This window comes from Athene noctua, chromosome 27, assembly GCF_965140245.1.
Source record: "Athene noctua chromosome 27, bAthNoc1.hap1.1, whole genome shotgun sequence".
NCBI classification, from domain to species: Eukaryota; Metazoa; Chordata; class Aves; order Strigiformes; family Strigidae; genus Athene; species Athene noctua.
Window position 1 is genome coordinate 4,853,656 of NC_134063.1, and position 23,617 is coordinate 4,877,272.

Below are 23,617 nucleotides of genomic sequence, written 5' to 3' on the forward strand. Positions count from 1 at the left end.
CTAAAACCACCAGCACTGAATCCACTCCCCTTTATTTCATGACAGTGTCTGGACTCTGGAGAGAAGTTCTGGTTTCAGGGGGCTTGCTGGCTGCTCCTCTCCTGCTGCCTCAATGTCTGCCATGACTGCTGCGTCCCAGGCCAGAGTCAGGAGGGCTGAGGGCACCTGGAGCAGAAAAGGCAGGGTTATTAAGCTATAGCAATGTTATACTTTGACCTCGTAACATGGTGTGTATGTTTACAGACCTGGAAGAACTTAGGGCACTTCACCTAAAAAGGACAAGTGTGAATTTCTTCAAGAAGCTCCTCAGGGGACACTGCTCTGGGCTTTCTCTTGGAAGCCCTGTGCTAGAGCTGTGCTTGCCTCTGTTGCCTTCCCTTTTTCCCCAGGGTGGATGCTAACCCTGTGATAGAACTGCTGACAACCTCTGCAGCCTGTGTTTGCTACAGGAGGTAGGTCCTTGCAGTTCTTCCAGACAGACCCCACAGCCTTGAGCTAGAAGCTTTCACGCAGTTACTTCTTTGCTTGAGCTCAAAGAGAAGCGGCCTGAGCACAACTCGCAGCACTGAGCGCTGAAGACACAAAGTTCCCTAAGTTACGAGCAGCACATGACTGACAACCTGAAGACCCCTGTGGAAGGAACCAGCTGTCTCTCTTTACTCACCAGCCCACATTCATTGAAGGCCAAGTTCTCATCAGTCAGTTTGAGACCTCCAGGTCCCAACAGCTCAAAGGGCAGCCAGTCATCTCGGAGTGCTTCTCTCACAAAGTTGTAGAGCGTGGATACTGATTCTCGTGCATAAAAAGTCCCTGCCATGAGAAAACAAGGTGAGATATTGAAAGAGTCTGGCATTTACCAAATCTGATCTTTTGTGGTAGGTTTCATGGGGCTCACGTACTGTTGCTAACTTTATGAACTACTTCAGTGGCACAGAAACAGCCTGACTGAACTCAGAAGTATAAAAGCAGAATCCCCAAAGAAAAAAAAAAAAAATTACTTCTATTGTTGCAAGCCCCTGCCAGCCTGTAACAAATAGTTGGGAAAGCCTGAAATGATTTCCAGAGTTCTACTGCAAAATTTGAAGAGGATTTATACTGTTGTGTAGCCTGACATCACACAGGCAACCTCATGCTGGTTACTATAACAAACTGATCTAATGAGTCCAGCTTGCTCGCAGTAGCCTGGGAAGAGCACGCTTTAATTAACAGCGCCTTGAGATTCTTCCCTCTCCACTCAACCCCGGCTTACAGTCCCAACCTTGTGCAGGTGAGGCAGGTGGAGGGCTTGGAGATGGGAAGAGTTCTTAATGAAAAGTCACCCCACTCTGGTTTTTGTTGCTTTATTCTACCATCTGTGTTCAACACCCCCTCAAGCCTGCTTATTATTCAAGCTCTTGCACTGCAAGTATTCTCAGAAGCTTTTGGGGGTGGACAAAGAAAAGGTGAGAAGTCTTTTACCTTGGAGGATGTATCCATCAGGAAACCGGACTCGCACCAGGGTGTAGTTGTACTTGCGCATCTCCCTTTGTTCTTCTTTCTCTCTCATGGCTCTTGTCCTCAGCATCGAAGCCTTCTCAACTGCTTCTGTCCTTTAGAGAAAACACAATTTTTAACATGAAGGAGAGGTACAAGACTCCTAAGCTGGCACTGCATGCCCCCTGGGCAGTCAGGGCCCTCCTCCTCCTAAGTCTACTCACCGGAGCCGCTGCTCTCGCTTGATCTCTTCTGCAGTGAGGTTGTAAAAGTCATTTGGCAGCTCAAACCGAGCAGCTTCAGGTGATGGTTTAAAGAGACAGAGCTGGCGATCCAGCTGGGCTCTCACAGGCTCAGAGCTTAAAAGCTGCTCTTTGTAGTCCTTGAGGTCTTCCAACTTGGTCAGCATTTCTTCCTTCAGTACATAGTACTCCTCTGTGGTCTCTACAACCAAAAGGAGATGATTTGAGTCTCTTGTTCTTTATGTGAGTAATGTATGAAATACAAGGGCAAGGATCTCCAGAAAATGTAATGTCTTAAGAGGGAAACTGCAGGGTGAGTGGCTGTTTCTGTTACAGCCTCAGAGTAACAGCTTTTGTGAAGCTCTTGGCAACCAGAGCTGCCTCGCTTGCCTCCCCTGACATGTCCCACCACCACTCAGACTCCTGACTCCAGTTTAATACACTTAGATTTCTTGCCTTGTCCTGGAACAGGCAGTGTTTTTGTCTCAAACCCAATAGCCTGGAAAAATCTGTGTATCCCTTCCAGGCAGCTTATCCTTTCCTGGAAGAAAAGGAAAGAATTTAGATGTAGTCTGCTCCAGGCAGGGATTTTCCTAGGCAGAGCACTTGTAGGAGTCTTCACCTCACCTGAAACACTTTGTTCTGCAGTTTGATTTTCCGGTACTTTTCCTCCTCTGGATGGAGATAGATATTATCCAAGTATCTGCAGAAAAAGGAATGCCCTGCATGGATCAAAGCAGGCACTTCACAACAGGCTACCTCAAGGTGTAAGAATAATCTGAGACACCTCCCAGTATTTCTCATTGGTAAGAGCTGAGAAACAGGAAAGTAAAATACATGAGTGTTTCATGTCCAAGCCAGACAGAGGCTGATCTCTACCCCAGTAGTTCCCAAACCTCTTGGATTAGTGAACCAACTCTTAAACCACCTCTGAGATGCTGACCTTATTTCAGCTGACACTTAAGCTGGTTCAAGTGTTCAGCTTTTGGTTTTCTTCAGACTTTGCCTGGAGAAAGGCAAGAAAACCACCTGCCTGCTGGCCTTGCAGGGAAGGGATGAGCTGTTGGTGTGCCACAGCCCACTTACTTGGCCATGGTCTCCACGCCCGCTCGTACTTTCTCCCGGTCCTTATTGAAGGTGTGAATCTCCATGATCGAGGCAGCTACCGGGTCTACGGAGAAGTACTGCGGGAGAAGAAGAGAAGCTGATGCTACTCTGCAAAAGGATGTGGGGGGTTGTTGGGGTTTAACCCTGACCAGCATCTCAGCACCATGCTTATTCCCCCCACAGTGGGATGGGGAATGGTCAGAGAGGGAAAATTCCCCATGAGTTGGGCTAAAGACAAGTTAATCAGTAAAGCAAAAAGCTGTGCATGCAAGCAAAGGAATTTCTTCACTACTTCCCCGTTTAGCTGTTTTCCAGTGTGTAAGCAACACTTTCCATCACAAATCCAAAACACAGCACCATCTGAGCTGCTATGAAGAAAATTAACTGTCCCAGCCAAAACCAGTACAGGCCCAGAGTTCCCAGTGTTTCCAGCAAGCCGAAGGGAGAGCACTCAGACGGGCATTGGTACAGCTACAGCAGAACAGAGTTGCCCTTTGGGAGACAGTGGAGATTTTACAGGGAGAAGGCAGGGAAGTCGCTGCTCGAGGGGACCCATGTCACAAAATGAGTGAAAAGAGGAGGAAGGGAAGCCGTGTGGCTGGCAGATGTGGCACTTACCGACTGGATGGCTTCTCTGAGGTGCTTTTCCTTCTTGTCTTTCCTTACAACCGCACCAGTCAACGGGCAAATGAAATAGACCCCCGAGACAGAGGGTGCAGCTGCCCCTTCCTTGTCTGGGGAGGCAAGGTCCTAAAGGAGACAAAATCAGGTCCTAAACTGAATACAAAGAGGTTTTTTTGGGTATTCTTGTTTTTAAATACCCTGACACATCCGCACGGGGCAGGGACAGCAGCACTGAAGGGTGCTGATCAGGGCCTAGCAGTGTCTTGTACCTCTTTCTCTGCAGAGAGCCCCTTCTCGCTTGCAGCTGCCTCGGCCATCAGCTCTTTTCTCACTACGAGAGACAAACCCAAGTTACGGCGGTGGACGGGCAGAGGGTCAGCAGGTTTCAGAGGACTTCAGAGCGTGCAGCACCGCCCGGGGCAAGCAAACACCTACCTGGGTGCTCTGGCCTGTGAGTCTATGGATGAGTGTGACCCCGTTTCTGTGCCACTCAAGCAGTCACAGAAGCCAGCTGTGCCCCAAAATCTCCGCAAAAGCTGCACCCCAGTAGTTGCCTACATGGGATCTCCCGCTCCAGGCTCAGCTCAGAGCTACAACCGTCCCAGCCAGCACCCCTGTCCAGCTGCTCCATCCCCACAGCGGCGCAGCAGCTCCCTGTCCTCCAGCCAGCTCTTACCCTGGTTCTTGATGGCTTCCTGGGACGAGGGCAACTTGCCCTTGGGCTTCAGCTCCATCCGGGCCAGCGCTGCAGCCGCTGCCATCTGCGCTTCATCCGTCGGTCCCTGACGAGGCTTCGGCGCCGCTTCGGCTTTCGGCTTCTCCTTGGGGACCCTGGGCAGGACCGAGCAGCAAAGCTCAGGAGGAGGCGGGCTCCGTGACCCGCACCCGCCCCGTGACCCCGGGGAGGAAGCCGGGAAACCGGCTGCCCCGGTGCGGCAGCATCGTTGTCCGGTGAGTGGCGGGAGCCCCGCGGGACGGGCGGCTCGGGCACAGCGGTGAGTCTTGGCCACCGGCCCCCACGGCCGGCGACGTCGCTCCCAGCCCGGTGTCCCTGGGCAGCCTCTGCCCGGACCGCCCCTTCCCCAGGTACCGGGCAGCACCGGGCCCAGGGCAGCCGCGGGGCCTGTGGATACCCGCTTCCCCCCCTGCCCCGCCGTTACCGGCGGGTCCCCTCTACCCCGTTACCGGGACGGCTCCGAGAGCTTCTGTCCGGGACCCGCGGTCTTGAACTTCAGGTCGGCCTTGATCTCCTGGAAGAACTTGCGCATGGCGGCGGGGCCGCAGCGGCACCGGGACCGGCGCTGCCCTCCCCGCCCCTCCACCGGAAGGGGCGTGTCCGTCACGCTGGCCCTAGCGCCGCTCTAGGCTCCCGCCGCTCTATGACCTCCGCGGTCCTCCAGGGCTGAAAGGGAAGGGGGTGGGGGCTGCGTGTGAGGCCGGGCCCGGGCCCCCCCAGGCCGGCACCCACCGCCCCCCTACGCTCCCCTGGGTTCCAGGTTCCCCCAGACCTACACCCACAGTCCCGCCGGGAGGAGCAGCAGCCTCAGCCTGACCAAACCAAACTGAAACGGGCCGCGGCACTGGAGGAGACCTCGCCAGGCCGTGGGCTTCAGCGCGGGCTGAGGGAGCCTAAAATACAAGAACTTTTTCTGTTCTCTCTGCCTGGGCCCACAGCCAGCCCACCCTCACCTGCCAGCCCCTGCCTGCCCCCCAGAACATCTGCCCCACCACCCCTCAAAGCAGGTTTGAGATCTGCTGCTGAGCTCAAAATCTGGGGATGAACGCACACCCCTGCAAGTCGGGTAGTTTCATGAGGTTTATTTCCATGGTACAACTCTTTGTTCTCCTCCTGGCAGAGACTCAGGACAGTCGCTGCTGCGGAAGAGGCTGTGTCTGAGAAGGCAGTTAGCAGGATCAGGTGCTGCCCATCCCCAGCGAAGCTTGTGTGTTCACCTGTGCAGGCAGCGGCTCTGGAAACAGCACCCTGGCACAGCACCTTTGGCAGCAGCAGCTCAGCCACCAGCCCTGCATCACCCCAGGGACCAACAACTGGGCACTGAGAGCCAGAAGTACGTGGATGAAGGCCGCAGATCCTTGTCTGCATTGCCAGCGGGCACACGTGCACCGAGCCGTGGCCCCACTGGGCCCCCTGTGCTGTGGCACAGGAGGTGCCAGGGAGAGCACCTGCTCCCTCAAGACCTGCCCAGGGATGTTTTTTGCTGTCCCAGCACGTCACACACCGCAGGCTCTGCACCGCCGGCAGCCCGGCGTGCAGCACGGCCAGGGGTACAGTACAGCTTGGCAGGAGCGAGCGCTCGCTTTCAGGGTGACATAGAGAAACACGGACCCCCCCAGGACCTGCTCTCTCCCTGACACCCCTTACTTCACGAATTCCTACGAAGTCCAGAGGAGTTGCCTCTCAACTCACGCATCGCCATCATGCTGCAGGCGACACGATGGATGGAATGGAATAATTTACATTGGGAAAGGTCTTTAAGATCATTGAGTTCATCCCCATCGCCTCCCCCTAGGGCCACGATCACCCTGTAACTAATTTTTCCCCCCGAGTGTGGTTTGTGTTTTGTCCCTGCCTGGCTCGTGCCAGGCGCTGGGAGCTCCAGCTGCCACCAAATCGCACACAGCCACTTCCTTTCAGGACCTGTTTGCGTTTCCATGACCTCACAGGGAAGCCAGATTGGGTTAAAACCAGGTTTAAAAATCAAGGCAGATTCTTGACACTGTTTTCCTCCAGCTTAGCTGCCCTGAGTTTAAGTTTTAAAACCAAAAGCGGGTGTGACTCTGCCCCCGGCAGCTCTCGCTGGTGCCCCCGGACACCTCCCACCCCCCCAACCCACATGGTTGGTCCCACCGCGGTGGCCGCTCGCTCCCAGGGGAAGGACCCCCCGGCTGCGGGGTCTGGGTGGCAGAGCCGTGTCCCCAGGCTGGGGCTGAGGGGTGCCGGTGGTTGGGGCAGGGTGGGAGCTTGTCCCTGGGGGAATCACACCACCCCACACCCCCCGGGTCTGGCGCGTCCTCCCTGTCCCTCCGCCCCTGGCCCCCACCCTGCACCCCAACACACCCTTGTCCCCCGGCCCCACCCCCTCCCCTCTAGCCACGCCCCTCAGCTCTCCCCCTCCTCGGCGCCTCTGGCGGCGCGGCCCAATCCCGTTATCCCGCCGTGCCCTCGCCTTGCTTCCATTGGACCAGACGGCGGAACGACGCGGCGCTGAGCCAACGGGAGCTGGCGCTGCGGGCGGGGGCGGGACATCCTGCGGGCCGGGCCGTCCCCGCCCCGCTGCCCGGTGCTGCCCGCGGCCTGGGCCTCCGCCGCCGCCGCCCCGCCCCGCGGCCGCCATGCCGCACAGCTTCAAGCCCGGAGACCTCGTCTTCGCCAAGATGAAGGGCTACCCGCACTGGCCGGCCCGGGTGAGAGCGCGGGACGTGCCGGCGGGGGGACGCAGCGGGGAGCGGGGGGGCCGGGCCAGGCCGGAGATCCTGTACCGGAACGGAGGTCGTGTACCGGGATGAGGGGGCCGGTACCGGGGTGAGGACACGCACCGGCTCCTGTCGCGGTGTGGGGGGCCCGTGCCGGGATACGGATGCCATAACGGTATTTGTACCGGGATGCGGTGACCTGTCCTGGATTGGAGACCTGGTACCACGCACCTGTCCCGGGATGGGGGCCCGGTAGCGGCATGAGGGACTTGTTCCAGCACCCGTACTGCGATGGAGATCCCATAACGGCACCCATTCCGGGACGGGGACCTGGTACCGGCTTGGAGCATCCCGTACGGGGAGGGGATGGGGACCGGTGCTGGCATGGGGCATCCCATACCGGGATGGGGGACCCGTATCGGTATCTGTCCCGGGACGGGCACCCGGTACCGGCATGAGGGGTTTATACCCGCACCCGTATTGGGATGGGGAGTCCCGTACCAACATCCATACTGGGACGGAGACTCCCATCCTAGCACGTGTACTGGGTTGGGATGGCCTGTACGGGGATGGGAGCTGTCATACCAGTACGTGTACGGGGATGGGAGCTGTCATACCAGTACCTGTACTGGGATGGGGATCCAGTACCAGGACAGGGTGTCTCATACCAGGATGGGAGGTCCCATTCTTACACCCATACTGGGATGGGGACCCAGTATGGGAATGGGCTATTCTGTACTGGAATGGGGGGACCCCATACTGGCAGCTGTACTGGCACAGAGATACTGTATGGGCATCCATGCCAGAATGGGAGCCCAGTACCAGGATGGGGTCCCGCCCTGGGATGTGGGGTCCCACCCCAGCACCCATACTGGAACTGGGGTTTGATCCTGGGAAGGGGGGGTGTCATGTTGGCACCTGTACCAGGATGGAGAAACTCAGAGTGGGATCAGAGTTTGGGACTGGAATTGGGGTCCTGTGCTGGGAGGGGATCTGGCACCAGGCTGGGGGTCCCATACTGGCACCCACACTGGGGGAGGAAACAAGGGGTCCCACACTGGTGCCTATACCTGACACAGGGTGGGGGAGACCTGGGAGACCCCTCCCTAGGAGGATGTTTGATAATGCTGTGCAGGGGGACTCAGGAGCCCCCTCCTGCCTCAATGGCACCCCAAGCCCTCCCTTTTCACCTGCACCCAGGGGAGACCCAGACTCCCTTGGGGTAACGGCTTGGGGCCTCAGCCATGCTTCACCCACCAGGACCCCTGGCCTGGGGACCCTCTCTCCAGCTGGGGTGACCTCTGCCACCTTTGTTGCACCCCAAGACTTCGGTGCTCCAGGCATTCTGGCCCTATAGGGGTGCCTGTCAGCCCCCCTCTGGCCCCAGCATCCCAGAAGAGTCCTGTCCTTCGCCCTCCATCCTCATCCTCCCACTGCCAAATAGAGACCCACTGAGGGGGACAGAGCTGGGTACCGGGGACAGGGGGGACACACGCTGAGGACAATGCCTGGCTGTGACATGGGGTGGGGGGATGCCTGCTTGAGCGCTTGCGAGGTGCAGGGTCGGAGGGTGCTGGTGCAGTTTGGGGGGTGCAGATGGGACGATGGAGCGTGCGTGGTGGGGGACGACTGGTCCCGCCGGCCGGGTGACAGCGTTGTGCCGTGGTGATGCCTGGAAGAGGCCCGGAGGAGCGGGCAGAGCGGGGGCTGGTGTAGGATGCCCTCACCGGGGGAGTGCGAGGCGGCTCGGGGGCTCGGTGGGGGTCTGTGGTGCTCCCTGCTTGGCAGCTGAGGGCGAGGCAGGTTCGTCGGCTGAAGGCGTCCGTTGGGAAGAGACTGGCAGGTGGAAACCATGTGGGATCGGGGCCGGCAGGTACCGGGGAGGCTCAGGGTGCCAGAGACGACGCTGCTTGGCTGCACCACGCCGTGAGATCTAGGATGTCGTCCCCGCGCTGTCGCGGCTGACCTGGTGCCGAGAGGACTCGGTCCTTCCAGGAGAGCCCTCGCGTTGCCGGCGTCTGCAGCCCCTTCTGCTTTAGCTCGCTTGCTTTTTTGGGGAAGGCTCCCCACTACCCTGAAGACCTCCCCAGCACGCGGGGCAGCCCCTGCACACCCCAAGGCTCCCGCCTGCGGCTCTGCCCGCAGCCCAGACCACGTGGAGCGGACAGACGGGCGCTGGAGCCAGCGCGTGGGAAGAAGATGGGGTGGCCCATGCGTCCCGCTGGCAGCGGGGCTTTTCCTGCGGCCGGTCTCCAGCCAGGAAGGACCCTCAGGCCGCCCCGTTGGAGCAATCGCCCCCCCCGACCCTGGGCTGGAGGGGGCTTCCCTCGGCCGTCCCCCCCCGAGGCGGCCTGTGCGATGGATCTCTGGGGAGTAGCACAAGGCCCGCGTTTCCCTGGGGTGGAGAGACGACCTTGCGCCGAGCTCTAGCCGTAGAGCAGCCGTGCCGGATCCCTTCTGTTACTCTTCTAGAGATCCCGCCGGGCCCTGACGCCGCAGCGGGACTCTTGTGCGTAGCAAGGTCCCTGTCCGGGTGCTTTCTTGCCGTGCTTGCCTCCAAGCGGGTGCGGGTGCCGGAGGCCGACGCTGCTAGCCGGGGCTGATGTGCCTCGCAGAGGACGCGCTCAAGCCGCTCTCTCTGACCACCTCCTGCTTTGGGTTTCCTTTCAGATCGATGACATCGCGGACGGCGCTGTGAAACCCCCACCGAACAAGTACCCCATCTTCTTCTTCGGCACCCACGAGACGTAAGCGCTGCCTCGCTCCCCTCTCTGGGCTTTTGCCCCGCTGCCTCTGCTCCGGGCTCACCTCTGCTTTGTTTCTCTCCAGCGCCTTCTTGGGCCCTAAAGATCTCTTCCCTTATGAAAAATATAAAGACAAATATGGGAAACCAAACAAGAGAAAAGGCTTCAACGAGGGATTGTGGGAAATCCAGAACAACCCTCATGCCAGTTACAGTGCCCCTCCGGTGAGTGGGGGCCTCGCGTGGCGGGGGGGCAGCGAGGACGTGGGCTGCCGGCGCCTCCATCTCTCCTTTCCTCCGAGTCGCTCTCCTCCTTTTTCTGCTTCTCATTGCTACGGTGCCTACGCGCTTCCAGCTCGCAGATCAGCTTTCTCGGGGTTGAAGTAGATTCCATTCCCTGCCCTCTCCCTTCCTGAGGGAGTCAGCTCTCCTCCTCCTCTTCCTCCTCTGGAGGAAGATGCCTTTTCCCCATCTTTGAGGTGGAACCGGGGATGTGCTTTGTGCCGCTTGCCCAAAATCATGGAGGATTTCACTGTCAGAGCGAGAACTTGAGGCTTGCTCGTCCCCGGCTCCCGGACCTGCGCGTGGACTGTTGGGCAGTCCCCCTCTTCATCCATTTCTGAGATCCTGAGCCGAAAGCTGCTGGGCTGCTACTTCAGCGGGCTTCAGAGCTGGCCGGGAGACGGCTCTTTGCTGTCACTTGCTTGCGTGGGCATTTCATAACCATAATTGTGTAATACAATTTATTGTATAGCGATCTTCAAAGAAGGCGTCCAAAGCATCTTCATAGGCAGTTGGTCTGAAGAGGCAGAGGAAGGTTTTTAAGGTGAGCTACAAGGTGGTCTGGAGGTAGGCAGGCTCAGGGAATGAGCCCCCCCGGCTCTGCCGCTGCCAGTGCAGGAGAGAGGATGTAGTTTGAGTAGCTGTGGGAGATGGTTGGACCCAAGACGGCAGATGTAGGGTAAGGTGAGACCATGGAGATGTTTGCAAACCTGGAGAGCAACTTCAGCTTGTTGGGCGGGAGGTTGGTGATGGTGAGGGAAGCAGTACCCGCTTTGTCCAGGGACCCCACCGTGAACTCCCAGCAGGGTTAAGAAACCTGTTGGTGAGGGGCTTACGGTGATTGAGGGACCGAGGCGATGCCAGTGGCCCCGGCAAGGCTGAGGGTTCACCAATGCCAACTGCGTCTTGTGGCCAAAATGCCTGGAGGAGCAGAAGAAGAGACTGAAGTAGAGGTCTCTTTAGGTTTTGAGACCTAAATGGAGTGAGGTGCCAGGATCAGTCAAGGACGAGGAGAGGCTTTCCAGCAGGAAGGCTCCAGCATTGGAAGAATCCCAGCTCTAGGAAACCCCTTGGGTGCGATGTCCTCATGTGAGGAACCTCATGATGGGCTGGTGAGAAGCCAGGAGACCTTCCCTACGTGGGAGTGAGGGAACAGGACACAGCAGATCCCAGCTGGGAAGAGCGGTGGCCGCCACACCGGACTCCTCACGTGGACCTTTCCACTGGGGAAGGCGTGCGATGTGCTGTGGGGCGAAGCCATCTGAGAAGGAAGAGGCCCAACCCGAGTCGAGGGCTGGTGGCCAACCCAGCGGAGGAGAACGGCCACTCCCTGATGCCGGAGGAGAGGCTGAACCAAACCACCCAGCCCCTCTTGTCTGGCGCCGTTAGGGCTGGGTCTGCTCACCCAGGAGGGGCTCTCAGGTCTAGGCTGCTCCAGGGGCCTTTGGCAGAGGGTGAGGATCAGGGGGCGAGGGGAGCGAGGCGGCAGCAGCGGGTGGAAGCCGAGCTGGGGGATCCAGAGGGAAGGTGTTGCTGGTGGTCTCGGGGTGGTGTGTGAGGGGCCTTGGGAAGGGGGTGCAGGGGAATTAGAAGGGGATTGACTGAGCGTTGTTGGTGAAGGGCTGGTCACGTTGTCCGGAGCCACGCTGAAGGGTTCTGTGCCGGGAGGGGAGGCTGCCCCACGCTCCTCTGCACGCGCACCTCTCTGCTCAGCGCTGCCGTCCATTGCTCGTCACCCTTTTGTGCCCCTTCTCCTCTTCCCCCCGATGCGCCGCAGGCCCCTCGGGGCGATAACACAACTCTCATCCCCGCTGTCTTTAGCCTGCGAGCTCCTCGGACAGCGACGTTCCCGAGAACGACCCGATGGGGGGAAGCGATGCAGGTGACGATGAGGAAGAGGCTGTCATGGCTGCAGTTGCCACGGAGAAGATGGAAAGCGATGAGGACTCGGATCGAGGCAGCAACCACAGCGGGCTCAAGAGAAAATCACTGGCTATGAAAGTGAGTGTGGGCTGAGGCGGTTCCCCGCGGCCGGGACGGGGAGGGTGTCCTGGACAGGAGGACACTGGTGCGGTCGTAGGGTCCACCGCTGGGCTGCAGGTTTTGTCCAGCATGCAGCATGCCAAACCCACTGCGGCTGGAAATGGTGAAGAAACCAACTCCCTCTGGGCTCTCCGGTGGGAAATGGGGTTCAGCACGTGTTTGGGGGTCTCACAGCTGTCTCATGTTGTCCTTGAGATGGTGGGATGGCTGAGTCCTGGTGTGGTTTTCAGCCCAGGAGCTGCATGGTTCTTCCGAGTGCATGTGGCTGCTCTTGCGGGACCAGTTGGGAAGAGTTGGGCAAAGCCCCTTCCCGGCAAGCACCGGCTTTCTGCTGCAGGTGGAGGGGGAGTGGGGTTCTCTCATGTTGTCACTTCTCATATATCAGATGCCGGTGGCAAAACGGCCTCGGAAATCCTCCAGTGACCTGGATCAGGGCAGCCCCTCCCTGACAGAAGAGGAGAACTCAGAAACATCTTCTGAGTCAGAAAAAAACAGTGACCAGGTGAGAGGATTTGGGATACGCTTGCATGGAGGCTGGCAGGGCAGTGGGGAAAGGGCTGTAGGAAGAGCATTGCTGTCTGGGGGGATAAAGGCTTGAGGGAACTTGACTGGCTTCTGAAACCCTTGTGAGACTGTTCCCCATCTCTTCCTGTCTGTGTTTTCCTCCAGGACTTCACTCCTGAGAAGAAGCCAGTGGCCAGGGCTCCCCGGAGGATGCCGGCAGTGGGAAGGAAGAAGAAGGTAAAAGACCCCTAGTCTGCAGTGCTGCAGGCTGGAGAGGAGTGCGGGCTCTGTGCTGCATGGAGGGGGCAGCGGGGTGGCAGGGCTCTGCCAGGGGCTGCGTGTGGGTTCAGTGCTAGGAGGAACCTCCTGAGGCCTCAGTGGCCCAGCCAGGCCCCATGCTGCTGTGGTATGGGGCTGAGCTGCTGCCACCCCCCTGTGCCTGCAGAAAGTGGAGTCCGGCTCCGACTCAGACTCCAAAGTGGATTCGGATTCGGAAATGGGAAACGCGACTGTGGACATGACCAAGTCGGACTCCAACTCGGATTCAGACTCGGATGTGTCTGTGAAGAAGGCTCCCCGGGGCAGGAAGCCAGGTAATGCTGAGGAAGCTTCTTCCACAACTGCTGGGTCACCACTGGCTTCCTCGGGGCACTGGAGAGAGTGTGAAGTTGGGGGCTCCTGGGGTCTCCTTCTGCTGTGGACACCTTCCAGCCCATATCCGAACAGCCCTCTGCTCTCCCTCCTTTGGGGCTGTTTTAACAGAGGGACAACCAGGGCCCCTGCCCAACATCCCCCCGTTGTCTTGCAGCTGAGAAACCCCCTCCCAAGCCCCGTGGCAGGAAACCGAAGCCCGAGCGTGTCCCGACCAGCTCCAGCAGCGACAGGTGAGGTCAGCTGGGACACTGTCACCCTCAGGGCGGGTCACCCACCTGCCCTCGGCCCCAGGGGTGGGTCCGAGCGTGCTCTGTCCTTCACAGTGACAGCGATAGCGACGTGGACCGCATCAGCGAGTGGAAGAGGCGAGATGAAGAACGACGGCGGGAGCTGGAGGAGAAGAGGAAGAGGGAGCAGGAGGAAGAGATCCGTCGGCTCCGGGAGCAGGAGAAGGAGGAGAAAGAGAAGAGGAAGGAGAAAGCAGAGAAAGGCGAGGAGGTGCACTCAGACTCGGACAGCAGTGCAGAGGATGAAGTGGCCAAAAAGGGCCGGAAAGGCCGGGCCAAGGCCCCATCCTCCTCGGATTCTGAACTGGAGCTGGAGAAAGAGGTGAGTGCAGAGCTGTGGGGAGCTGGGGGCGGACAGACAGCCCATCATCTCCCTGCCAGGCCGGCAGGAACCTCCAGGAGTGGCAGGGACCTGTCTTGGTCCTGTATTACCCTGGGGTTGCCCGTGCAGCGCTGCGGGCGGTCGTGTCCATTGGCACATCTATGCCATGCACATGGGAGCTCTGCCCCTGGCCCAGGACACCCTGTCCAGCTGTGTCTGGTGTCTCCATGATGTTTCCCTTCCCACCACAGTTACCAGATTGGCCCCATTGACCCCACCCGGAGCCGGGCAGAGCATCAGCCGGATTCGGCTGAGGCACAGGGCAGGGTTGCAGAGGGCTCTGGGGAACAGTGGTCAGAGGCCAGGTCTCCCTCTTAGCCTGGCGAGTTCCTCCCTGTGCAGGCCGAGCTGGGAAAGCAGCACAAAGATCCTGAGCTCTAGAAGGACGTGTGTGTCTGCCAGCCAGGCACTGCAGGCTAGGGGGGGCCATGTGAGGTACCAGGATATTTACTTTTGGAGCAGCACACTGCTGTGCTGCAACCCCACTCCTTTTTTTATCCTGCCTGGGGGATGCCCCTGCACCCAAAGCGTCTCACAGCAGCGGTGTGATGGGTGCTGGCCGCTCGCGTTGCTGGATCGTGAAGGGTCTGGAGCACAGGACTTATGGGAGCAGCTGAGGGAACTGGGCGGGTTCAGTCTGGAGAAGAGGAGGCTGAGGGGAGACCTCCTGGCCCTCTGCAACTCCCTGCCAGGAGGGGGCAGAGAGGGGGGATGAGTCTCTGGAGCCAAGGCCCCAGCGCCAGGCCCCGAGGGAATGGCCTCAAGCTGCCCAGGGCAGGGTCAGGCTGGCTCTGAGGAAGGATTTCTGTGCAGAAGGGGCTGTTGGGCGTTGGAGTGGGCTGCCCAGGGCGGGGGGGGAGTCCCCGGGATCCCTGGGGGGGTTGAAGAGTCGGGCTGAGCCAGCGCTGAGGGATCTGGGGGAGTTGGGAACGGTCAGGGGGAGGGTCATGGTGGGGCTGGAGGAGCTTCAGGGTCTTTTCCAACCAAGATGATTCTGGGATTGTGTGATCATGCCCAGCTGTGGCCATGGCACTTCTCCCTCCTGCAGCGGGGAGGGCTCTGCTGCTCATGCCTGCATTGTTCTCTCCTCCAAGGTAAAGAAGCCAGCGAAGAAGCAACCCTCAGAGTTGTCAAGGAAACCAAATCAGAAGGAGAAGAGGGGCCGAGCAGAGGAGAAACCACGGAACAAGTCAGCAGCTCCCCTCCCCACCTTGGCGCTTTCTTCTTGTGGGGACAGGCCCTCCCTGGCTGGCACCCCGGCATGGGGATGGGGCTCCTGTGGAGGGGCTGGGCTCTCCCCTCCTGTCTCCTAGAGCTGAAGGGGCTGGAGGAGGTCTTGGGGGGCACCAGCCTGAGCTTCCCTGGTGTTTTCTGTCTCACAGGGGAAGATCCTTGGGATGTTGCTTTGGGGCTTTGCCTTTCTGCAATCCCAGGAAGCTGGGGCATGGGGGAGCTGCAGTCTCAGGGCTCCTGTCTGCCTGTGAGCTGGGTGTGAAAGCACGGGGAGGAGCGTGGCAGGGCTCTGCTGCCTGGCTGGCAGCGTGGGGCAGGCTGGGGGGATGCAGCAACATGTGCCATCGTCCTTCTTGTTAGCCCAGCACCGAGCAGGGGGTTTCAGCGGAATGATCTCGCCTCTTTCCTTTTCCTCTCACAGACCTTTGAAAGTGGAACGAGGCCGTAAGAAATCTGACCTGATCCCTGAAAGGAGGATGGAGAAGAAAAAGGGTGAGAGAGTTGTTGCTTGCCATCGCAAAGGGGAGGAGAGGGAGAGAAGGGATCCAGTGTTGGTTTCCCTATCCCAGGGAAGGGATCTTTCCCACAGGGATTGGTGTGGTTGTGCTGGGGCCCTTCCCAGCACTGCTGTGGTCCCAGCAGCGCATTGGGAAGTATTCACAGGGTGTGCAGAGACAGTGAGCTTCCCTTTATACATCCCCTCCCTTGGCACACCCCAGCCCATCCTCTTCAGAGAGGCCCTGGGGGCTATTTGACCTTGGAGACACTGTAGGAAACCAAACCCTCGCTGGGGGAGAGGTCCTGGGCTCCGGGCAGTGCCGTGCTCTCTTCCGGTGGCCTCATGCCTCAGCCTGTCTCTCTTGCTGCCCCAGAGCCCACAGTCGAAGAGAAACTCCAGAAACTTCACAGCGAGATCAAGTTTGCCCTGAAGGTGGATAACCCGGTGAGTGCCCCAGAGCATTGGCCTGGCCTGGGAGCTCCCTGCTCGTCCTATCCTTGGCCACCGCTTGAGCCTTTCCTGGCCCCGGTACCTGGCTGAGCCTTCTCTTGCCTTTGTGGGTGTTGGGTGGCATCAGGGGACCGTGCTCCACGCAGCGCTGCCCCAGGTGCCCGCAGGGAGACTTCCAAGCAGCTTCTGAGCTTGGTGCCATCCTTGCAGGACATCAAGCGGTGTCTGAATGCACTAGAGGAGCTGGGCACGCTCCAGGTCACCTCTCACATCCTCCAGAAGCACACTGACGTGGTGGCTACGCTGAAGAAGGTAGGGCAGGGGGCTGAGTCCCTCCCCGGAGGGAGCGAGGGGCCTGTTTGGGCCACCCCAGCTCTAAGGGTGTCCCTCTCCCCTCTTTCTGGGGCAGATCCGTCGCTATAAAGCAAACAAGGACGTGATGGAGAAAGCTGCCGAAGTCTACACCCGGTTGAAGTCGCGTGTCCTGGGACCAAAGATGGAGGCGATCCAGAAAGCCAACAAAGCCGGGCCTGAGAAGGACAAGGGGGAGGCGGAGAAGGGCCAGGAGAAGCTGTCAGGAGGGGAGACGCGGAACGAGAAGGGGGAAGAGGAGACGAATGCTGGTAAAGCTCCCTGCACGCCTCGGGGTGGTTCCCTGCTCAGTCTGGGCACGTTGTGATCCTGGGGCCCGTCCCATCCCGCTGGGGACCGGGGACATGAGGAGGGGCAGCTCTTGGCCTCGGTGGTGGGGAAGGGGGATCAGCAGCTGCACGTGGCACCTCCATTCCTGTTTGTTGGGCTGCCAAGAGTGGGAAAGGCCCGAGTATCAAACACTCGCAGCAGTGAGAGCAGAGGGCAAAGCTCCACGCCCACGCCCTGGCTTTGGGTGCCTCTGGGCTGATTTTTGGGCCAGGATGGCTCCTGGCTGCCAGTTTGAACGCTGGTTCGAGGCACCGGGGAGACGGAGGAATGCGGAGACGCCCTTGGATGCCGGCACCGGCTCTTGCGCAGGCGGCTGGTGACTGGGATCTTCCACCCTGGTAACTGGGTCCCTGCCTGGGGACGTCCTGGTGATGCTGCAAGAGCATTCCCCGAGGAGCTGATGGCGGGAAATCCACTCTGACGTGTCTCTGGGCTCGGCGATGGGGTCTTTGGGGGGGAGTTTGGGGCCCTTCTCATAGCTGTTGGGGTCAGGCTGGGGTCCCCTTGCTCTTGGCTGGGTGGCCCTTGGCGGGATGGGGACAACCTGTGTCCGTGGGTCCGCGGGTGGGGGTGGATCCAAGCAGGGTGACCTGAGCTTTTCTCTTCCCTTTAGACTTGTCGGGTCCTGTGAATGGTGAATCCCTGTCCCAAAAAGCAGAGGGCACAGAGGAGAAGGACAAAAGCCAAGAGCCAGGAGCTGGGGAGCCGGAGGCATCCGCGGAGGAGCCCCACAACAAGTGAGTGTGTGAGGGGCAGGGCTGGGGGTGCGGGAGCTCCCCTCGATCGTCCGAGTGGGGCTCTCCCCTGGATGATTTCGGGGGTTTCAGGGGTTGTGTTGGGCTTTTCCCAGCTCGGGAAGGAGCGTGGGGTGCGGGAGAGGGGCAGCCACGGGCAGGGGAAGGCAGAGAGGAGGGGAGACACTGCCTGAGGCGCCTCTGCTCTCCCCAGCAGCGTGCAGGACTATCCCAAGGCCGAGCGAGCCGGGCCGGAGCGGGAGAGGGCTCGCGGGGAGTCAGAGGCTGTGGATGACGCGGAGGAGAGCTGAGGACGCGGCTCCCGCCCGGAGCAGGAGGAGGTGGAGGGGCTGCGAAGGGAGAGACCGACCTCTGCCCCCTCCCCTGCTTGAGTTACTTCACTAAGTCACGCAGTAGCTGATGTCCTAGGTCTTGTCCTGTGCCCCCGGCCCTGCGAAAGCACCGACCGCGGCGGGGGCTGTGCTGGTTGTCTGTATTTGTTCCCTCCTCCCCACCCCCCCTTTTTGTTTTTTTGGTTTGGTTTTTTTTTTTTTTGTTTGGTTTTTATTTTGTTTTGCCCTCCTACCTAATTTCTTGTGATTTCAACCGACATGAAATGAATATAAAGGGTTTTTTAATGAAAAACAGAAGGAGCCCTAGTGTCTGTTTCTTGAGGAATCTGCTGGGGTCAGGGGAGGGCAGGAGCGTCCCCCCAGCACTGGAAAATGCCCCCATGGGTCCCTCCCCCTTCCCTCGGGCCCTGCCCCACCCTATGAGCCAGGACCGGGCACCCATAGGTGGCCCTGGCGAGGGGAGCGGCATGGGGTGAACCCGGGCTCTGCCTCAGTCACGGGGGCTTCTCCCTGCTGCCCCCTTTTCCCACCATCATCTTCCTCTGGCCAGAGGCGTCCGCTGGAGCCGAGTCCCTCTGCTCCCGGGGAGGCAACAGGGCTGGGCACCAGCTTTTGGGTTAAAAACAGAATAAAAATTGTGTGTTCTCTCCTAACTCACCCAGGGAGGGACTGAACCGTGGCAGCATCCTGCCTTGTGCTGGGCAGCATCTTTGGCTGTTTGTCTGCTCTTTTGCAAAGATCCGAAGCTTTTGTACGTGTAAAATAAAGATGTTCCCAGCTCAACCAGACGCTGCGTCCTCGAGTTGTGTTTGTGCCATGGTGGCAGGGCAGGAGGATGCCCCGACCCCGCTTGGAGGCTGCTGTTGCCGTAACTCTGCCCTGGGGACGGTTTTGTTGGGCTTTTTTTTTTGGTTTTGTTTTTTTTTCCAGGACTGATTTCATGCTCCAGCCCTCCATAAACAAAACCCAAATAAAAACCCCTAAAAAAAGCCCCGTGTGTCTCTTGCCCAACTGCCGGGAAGTGGGAGGCAGGGGGGAGAGAGATGGGGGGAGATGGGTGCTGCTGCTGGGTGCGGGATCGGGGGCTCAGCGCCTTCCTCAGGCTGGGGACATGTGGGGGCAACGCAGACCCTGATGTGGGGTAAGGTGTTTGGGGACACGGGGATTTGTCACTGTGCCCCAGGAGGGGCTGGTTAAGCCCTGCACTGCCCCAGCAAGGGGCTTGTGTGAGCCATCGCCCTTGTCAGGGGGATTTAAAGGCCTGGTCTGTGTCCCCCCCAGACTCCCCCCTGGCCTTTGGCTCTTGCAGCCCCCATGGTTGCAGATGGTGGCAGTGGGGGCAGGGAAGGAAAAACACAAAGACATGGACGTGAACATGAGCAAAACCATGTTGGTGCCACCGAGGACGCAGCAGTGCCAGGGTTGAATTTGGGGGACCCCTAATTTTGGGGGTGTGGTGGGAGAGAGTGTGCACCAGCAGCCTCAGGAGCATCCTCTGGCCACGGCCCTGTCGGGTGCTGGAGCAGGAATACCACCAGAGCTTCACACGCCTGGGCCACCAACTCCTGTTCTTGGGCCACCATGATCCCCAGCAAGTCCCACAGGGACCTGGCCCACCTGAAGGCACCATGGAGCTCGGCCACACTGGGCTCGCCACGCTGCCTGCCACAGCAGGGCCTGCAGCCACCGCGACAGCATCTGAGTGTCACTGGGGGTCTCAGGATATAGGGGTCCCCAGGTCATTGTGGGGGGTGACTCTTCCTCCAGAACTCTCCCCCCCTCCATGACCCACCCTCAGCCATGAGCTCTGCTCCAGCAGTGGAGGGACAAGCTGGTGTCCTGGAGACTCAGCCCCAGCCCCTGCGAGGTCACACACATCACATCACAGCCCCTGCCGGGGGTGCATGGAGCCATGGGGACCCTGAAACCCCCTCCCCCACACAAAGAAAGTTGAGTCCAGTGCAAAACTAACCAGAGTTTATTGCTTCATGCACCGTCCCTGACACTACAAGACCAGGGGCTTGAAGGCACCGAGGATGAGGGGGCACAGGGGATCGAGCCGGGGGCTGGAGGTGACCCCGGTAGGCACTTGGGGGAACCAAGGCACGTAACTGCCCGTCCCTGGCACAGGTGACAGGGGACAGAGCCGCACATGGGGCAGGCAGGAGGGGGCCCCTGCACAGGCAGGCACTAAGGTTACAGGCAAGGTAGGCCAGGCAGGGGTTAGTAGATGCTCCTAGTGAAGCCTGGGGAGGGGGGGACCAACATCACCCCACCCCAGAGGATGCTACTTAGTCTCCAGGTCCACCAGGTGCTGGCCCGAGGGGGCAAAGGGTCCCACCAGCCAGGTCAGGGGGGTGTTGTGGGCCACGTGCTCCACCAGCTCGTCCATCAGCTGGCGAGCTTTGGCGGCACGGGCCCGGGCTTGGGCCAGCGCGCTGCTCGTCACGTCCTGGAGGGAGGTGGCGGAGGTGAGGGCTGCCCGTAGCTCCTCCACGTTGTGCCGGACCTGCCCAGCCTTGTCCTGGATGCTGGCAGGGAGGCCCTGGAGGCTGGACACCAAGGGCTGGCAGGAGCTCTGGAGCTGCTGTGTCAAGCCCTGCAGCAGGGCCAGCGCGCCCGACTCCACCGGCTGTGCGGGGGGACAAGGGGGTGGTGAGAGGTGGGGGACACAGCGGGTGACCCCAGGGACCCCCCTGCTTGTCACCTACCTCCGGTGGCACCATGTCCTTACCACCGCCAGGTTGCTTCTTGCTCCACTCCAGCCACATCTGCTGCAGCTTCTCCTGCCCTCCCTGCAGCTTCTGGTCCATGCCCTGCTTGAGCTGCTCCACCTGGGAGGAGAGGCAGAGCCCGGGGCACGTGTGAGAGACTGAAATGGCAAATGATTGTCTCAAACCTTGCTCGTGTGTGTGTGCAAACCTCAAGGACAAGCTGTGGCCTTTAGGTTAGTCTGAGGAATGTCCCCCAAGGAAGTGGGAGGTATGGAAGGCTGCACCCCCCACCCCCTTGCAGTTGCATTGTCAGACTCCTTAGATAAACCTCAAAGCCGGGGGACATGGACTGCTGAAACCAAATGTTTATCACGGGCTCCATCGTGTAAACCCGGTATTCTGTGGCTCTATTGTGTAGGCCAGACCCACCCGGGCATTGCTAATGAACTGATAAGAGGTGAGGTTGCTGCCCCATAACAACAACCCGCAGGATTAAGAAACATGAAGTCAGCAAAAACCTGTGGGAACAGAGGAAAAACTAAAAGGGGAGCAGGGTGGGTACGACCACCGACTCAACTGGACCCTTAAGGGGTGGTGCACCCCGTTTCCCCTCAATGCACATGCAGGGCCCATGCTCCACCTTTTTCCTCGTCTCTCATGGAAACAAGTTTGTGGAATACCTGCCCCTCCTCATCTAGTATGCTAATCAGCTGATAAGATGAATTTTAAAAAGGTGATGGTAAACTTTGCTGTGTGTGCACCCACCAGTGAAGAACTGGAGACTGAGGACCAACGGAACGCTGCTGGATCCATGGTGGTGACTATTCCTGCAACTCTACTCTGGACACTTTGTTTCTGTCTTTTCCTTCCCCTCCATCCTATCGCTACTACTCTTTTAATAATAAAAACTGGTTTGGTTTGGGTATACAGCATTTGACCTCGTTTTTGTCTTAATCTCGCTCTTGGGATCATACCGAAACCTCCCCTGACACTGGATCGGGACAGTGGGTGCTCTGCTGCAGCCCCGGGGGGGTGTGGGGGGACATGGGGATGGGACCTACCAGGTCGAGGGTGCGCTGGAGCTGGGCCAGCACGTCCTGGCTGCTGCGGCGGGCGCTCTGCAGCTTGCCCAGCGAGTGCTGGAGGGCTCGGTGCCGCAGCTTGGTCGAGAGGGAGCCCAGGCGCACAAAGTAGCTTTGCTGCTGCTTCTGCTGCTCCGTTTCGAAGCCCTCCACGGCTGTGGCCAGCTTGGCTGTGGGAGAGGAGCTGCTGAGGTGGCCCCACTGCCACCAACCCCACATAGAGCCAGCACTGCCCTGCCCAGGCTCTAAACAACCCTCTCCAAGGGGACCCCCCAGCCCACGACACATCTCCGGGGGGTTGTGGTCAGCCCCTTACCCAGCTCCTCATCCGTCATGGGCAGGTAATGGTCCACCAGCTCCTCTGACTTCTCCAGCACGGAGCCCATCCCGCTCACCACCATCTGGCCCACGGTTGAGCCCATGACGGTGTTGACGCCACTGCTCACCGCCGACTTGGTCAGCTCCACACTGCCCTGCACGGCCCCTTTGGTCATGTCCATCATACCCGTCACCCGGCTGGTCACCGCATCCTTGGCCCCTGCCATGGTGCTGGTCAGGACATCCTTGGCCCCTGTCACCGTGGAGGTCACCAGCTGCTTGGTGTCTGAGATGAGCTGGTGGGGAAAAAAAAACAAAACAAACTCTGTTAAGTGGTGCTGGAGGGGACCTCGAGTGTGTTTGCTCACCCCACCCCATTACCTTCTCCGGGGGCTGCTGCAGGATGGGCAGCTTCTCCTCCAGCTTATCCAGCCCTTTGCAGGCGTATTCGTTGGCGGTGGAAACTAGAGGTGTGAAAAGAGATGGGGTTTGACACCCTGCTGCCTTGCGAGAGCTCTGCTAGGGACAGTGTTTGGGGTACCCCAAAAACCATGGCGTGCTGGCCCCCTCCCCAGCTTCTCCTCCAGCCTCTCCAGCCCTTTGGGGTGTGTTTAGTGGTGGTTTAAACTAAAGATGAGAAAACAGCTTTTTGTTATCCTGCTGCCTTGCAACAGCTCTGTTAGAGCCACTTTTCCAGCACCCCAAAATTCATGGGGTGCTGCCCCCCCTCCCAGCTTCTCCTCCAGCCCTTTACATCCATACGCCTGGGCAATAGAAACTGGAGACACAAACCCAGATTATTCCCATCCTGTTGCCTTGCGAGAGCTCTGCCAGGGTCCGTCTTTAGGCACCCCAAAACCCCATGGGGTGCTGCCCCCCCCCAGCCCCACTCACTCTGCGGCTCCAGCTTGGTGAGGATGGGCTGGGCCCCGCTGACCGCCGCCGCCGTCAGCGTCTTCACCCCCTTTTCGGCGGCGTCGCAGACGGATTTGACGTAGGGGTGGCTCTCCTTGGTGGAGGCGTAGGCCGTGGAGACCATGTCGTAGGCCGAGCTCACCAGGGGCAGGCTGGCCACCCGCGTCCCGATGCTCTGGGGACACGAAGGGACCAGGATGAGTGTGTGTGTGTGGGGGGGGGTGATGGACCCCCAAATCTCATAGGGGATGGGGGGAGACTCATCTGAGGATGGTTTTGGGGTGCTCTGACAACTCTTCAAGCCCACCCAGGGGTGGGATAACCCAGAGTGCTGTCCCCAAGCAGGGACACCCCCCTGGACACCCCCACCACAACCTCCGCCTTGCCCCCACTGACCTGCTGCTCCTCCGCCTTGGGCTGCGCCGTCCCGGGCTCGCTGGTGGCCATGGTGGGGCTGGGGGGGCAACCATGAGTGGCGTCAGACCCCCCCAACGCCCCCCACTCACCCCCAGGATGGGGGAACCCCAAGTTACCCACCTCCCTCCCTAAGACGGGACCGGGACCGGGACCGGGACCGGGACCGGGACCGGGACCGGGACCGGGACCGGGACCGGGACCGGGACCGGGACCGGGACCGGGCTCACCTCCGCAGGCTGCGCTGCGCTCCGGCCTCGCCCCGCTCCCTCCCCACCGGCCTTTATAGCCCAGAGCCCGGCCCCGAGCGCATGTGACCGGGACCCGCCCCGTCGGGGCCGGCCCGGGGCGGTCCGGGAGCAACGACCCGCTGGGAGCGGCGCGGCGGCGGCTGCCCCCCCCCGACCCACCCCCTGCCGGGACAGGG

At 59.9% G+C, this 23,617-nt stretch overlaps 3 protein-coding genes across 7 annotated transcripts; 1 reads left to right on the forward strand and 2 right to left on the reverse strand.

Moving 5' to 3' along the window:
• Positions 1–16: 16 nt before the first annotated feature.
• Positions 17–4,760, reverse strand: UBXN6 (UBX domain protein 6). Of its 2 annotated transcripts, none has more exons than XM_074927885.1 (11): positions 4,632–4,760; positions 4,123–4,277; positions 3,716–3,777; positions 3,441–3,572; positions 2,802–2,899; positions 2,343–2,418; positions 2,172–2,256; positions 1,698–1,917; positions 1,459–1,589; positions 665–810; positions 17–165 (listed from the first exon to the last, which is right to left on the reverse strand). In XM_074927885.1, the coding sequence occupies exons 1-11, from the start codon at positions 4,712–4,714 to the stop codon at positions 37–39; spliced, it is 1,317 nt and encodes a 438-aa protein (XP_074783986.1). In that variant the 5' UTR covers positions 4,715–4,760; the 3' UTR covers positions 17–36. The 2 variants fall into 2 exon arrangements, with proteins under 2 accessions (XP_074783986.1, XP_074783985.1); XM_074927884.1 differs by having other exon boundaries at positions 4,123–4,295; positions 4,629–4,760.
• Positions 4,761–6,733: 1,973 nt separating this feature from the next.
• On the forward strand, positions 6,734–18,039 carry HDGFL2 (HDGF like 2). Of its 4 annotated transcripts, none has more exons than XM_074927804.1 (16): positions 6,734–6,872; positions 9,552–9,628; positions 9,711–9,849; positions 11,728–11,907; positions 12,335–12,451; positions 12,619–12,690; positions 12,899–13,046; positions 13,262–13,337; positions 13,431–13,716; positions 14,871–14,965; positions 15,431–15,501; positions 15,882–15,952; positions 16,169–16,270; positions 16,368–16,581; positions 17,274–17,397; positions 17,609–18,039. In XM_074927804.1, the coding sequence occupies exons 1-16, from the start codon at positions 6,801–6,803 to the stop codon at positions 17,703–17,705; spliced, it is 1,941 nt and encodes a 646-aa protein (XP_074783905.1). In that variant the 5' UTR covers positions 6,734–6,800; the 3' UTR covers positions 17,706–18,039. The 4 variants fall into 4 exon arrangements, with proteins under 4 accessions (XP_074783905.1, XP_074783906.1, XP_074783907.1 ...); XM_074927805.1 differs by having other exon boundaries at positions 17,612–18,039; XM_074927806.1 differs by lacking the exons at positions 9,552–9,628; positions 9,711–9,849.
• A 1,670-nt stretch (positions 18,040–19,709) lies between these two features.
• On the reverse strand, positions 19,710–23,491 carry LOC141970932 (perilipin-3-like). Its single transcript, XM_074927908.1, has 8 exons — positions 23,421–23,491; positions 23,173–23,230; positions 22,756–22,951; positions 22,243–22,325; positions 21,860–22,157; positions 21,523–21,713; positions 20,459–20,581; positions 19,710–20,379 (listed from the first exon to the last, which is right to left on the reverse strand). The coding sequence occupies exons 2-8, from the start codon at positions 23,221–23,223 to the stop codon at positions 20,035–20,037; spliced, it is 1,287 nt and encodes a 428-aa protein (XP_074784009.1). The 5' UTR covers positions 23,224–23,230; positions 23,421–23,491; the 3' UTR covers positions 19,710–20,034.
• Positions 23,492–23,617: the final 126 nt, after the last annotated feature.

Bases quoted from the DNA above. Each gene is read 5' to 3' on its own strand.
- UBXN6 (XM_074927884.1), bottom strand. From the start codon at position 4,714: ATGCGCAAGTTCTTCCAGGAGATCAAGGCCGACCTGAAGTTCAAGACC. The intron at 3,573-3,715 runs GTACAAGACACT...TGTCTCCTTTAG, and splicing joins GGCTCTCTGCAGAGAAAGAG to GACCTTGCCTCCCCAGACAA. The intron at 1,590-1,697 runs GTGAGTAGACTT...TTTTCTCTAAAG, and splicing joins AAGCGAGAGCAGCGGCTCCG to GACAGAAGCAGTTGAGAAGG.
- HDGFL2 (XM_074927804.1), top strand. From the start codon at position 6,801: ATGCCGCACAGCTTCAAGCCCGGAGACCTCGTCTTCGCCAAGATGAAG. The intron at 12,691-12,898 runs GTAAAAGACCCC...CTGTGCCTGCAG, and splicing joins CAGTGGGAAGGAAGAAGAAG to AAAGTGGAGTCCGGCTCCGA. The intron at 13,047-13,261 runs GTAATGCTGAGG...GTTGTCTTGCAG, and splicing joins TCCCCGGGGCAGGAAGCCAG to CTGAGAAACCCCCTCCCAAG.
- LOC141970932 (XM_074927908.1), bottom strand. From the start codon at position 23,223: ATGGCCACCAGCGAGCCCGGGACGGCGCAGCCCAAGGCGGAGGAGCAG. The intron at 22,952-23,172 runs GTCAGTGGGGGC...TCGTGTCCCCAG, and splicing joins CCAAGGCGGAGGAGCAGCAG to AGCATCGGGACGCGGGTGGC. The intron at 22,326-22,755 runs GTGAGTGGGGCT...TCACACCTCTAG, and splicing joins CACCAAGCTGGAGCCGCAGA to TTTCCACCGCCAACGAATAC.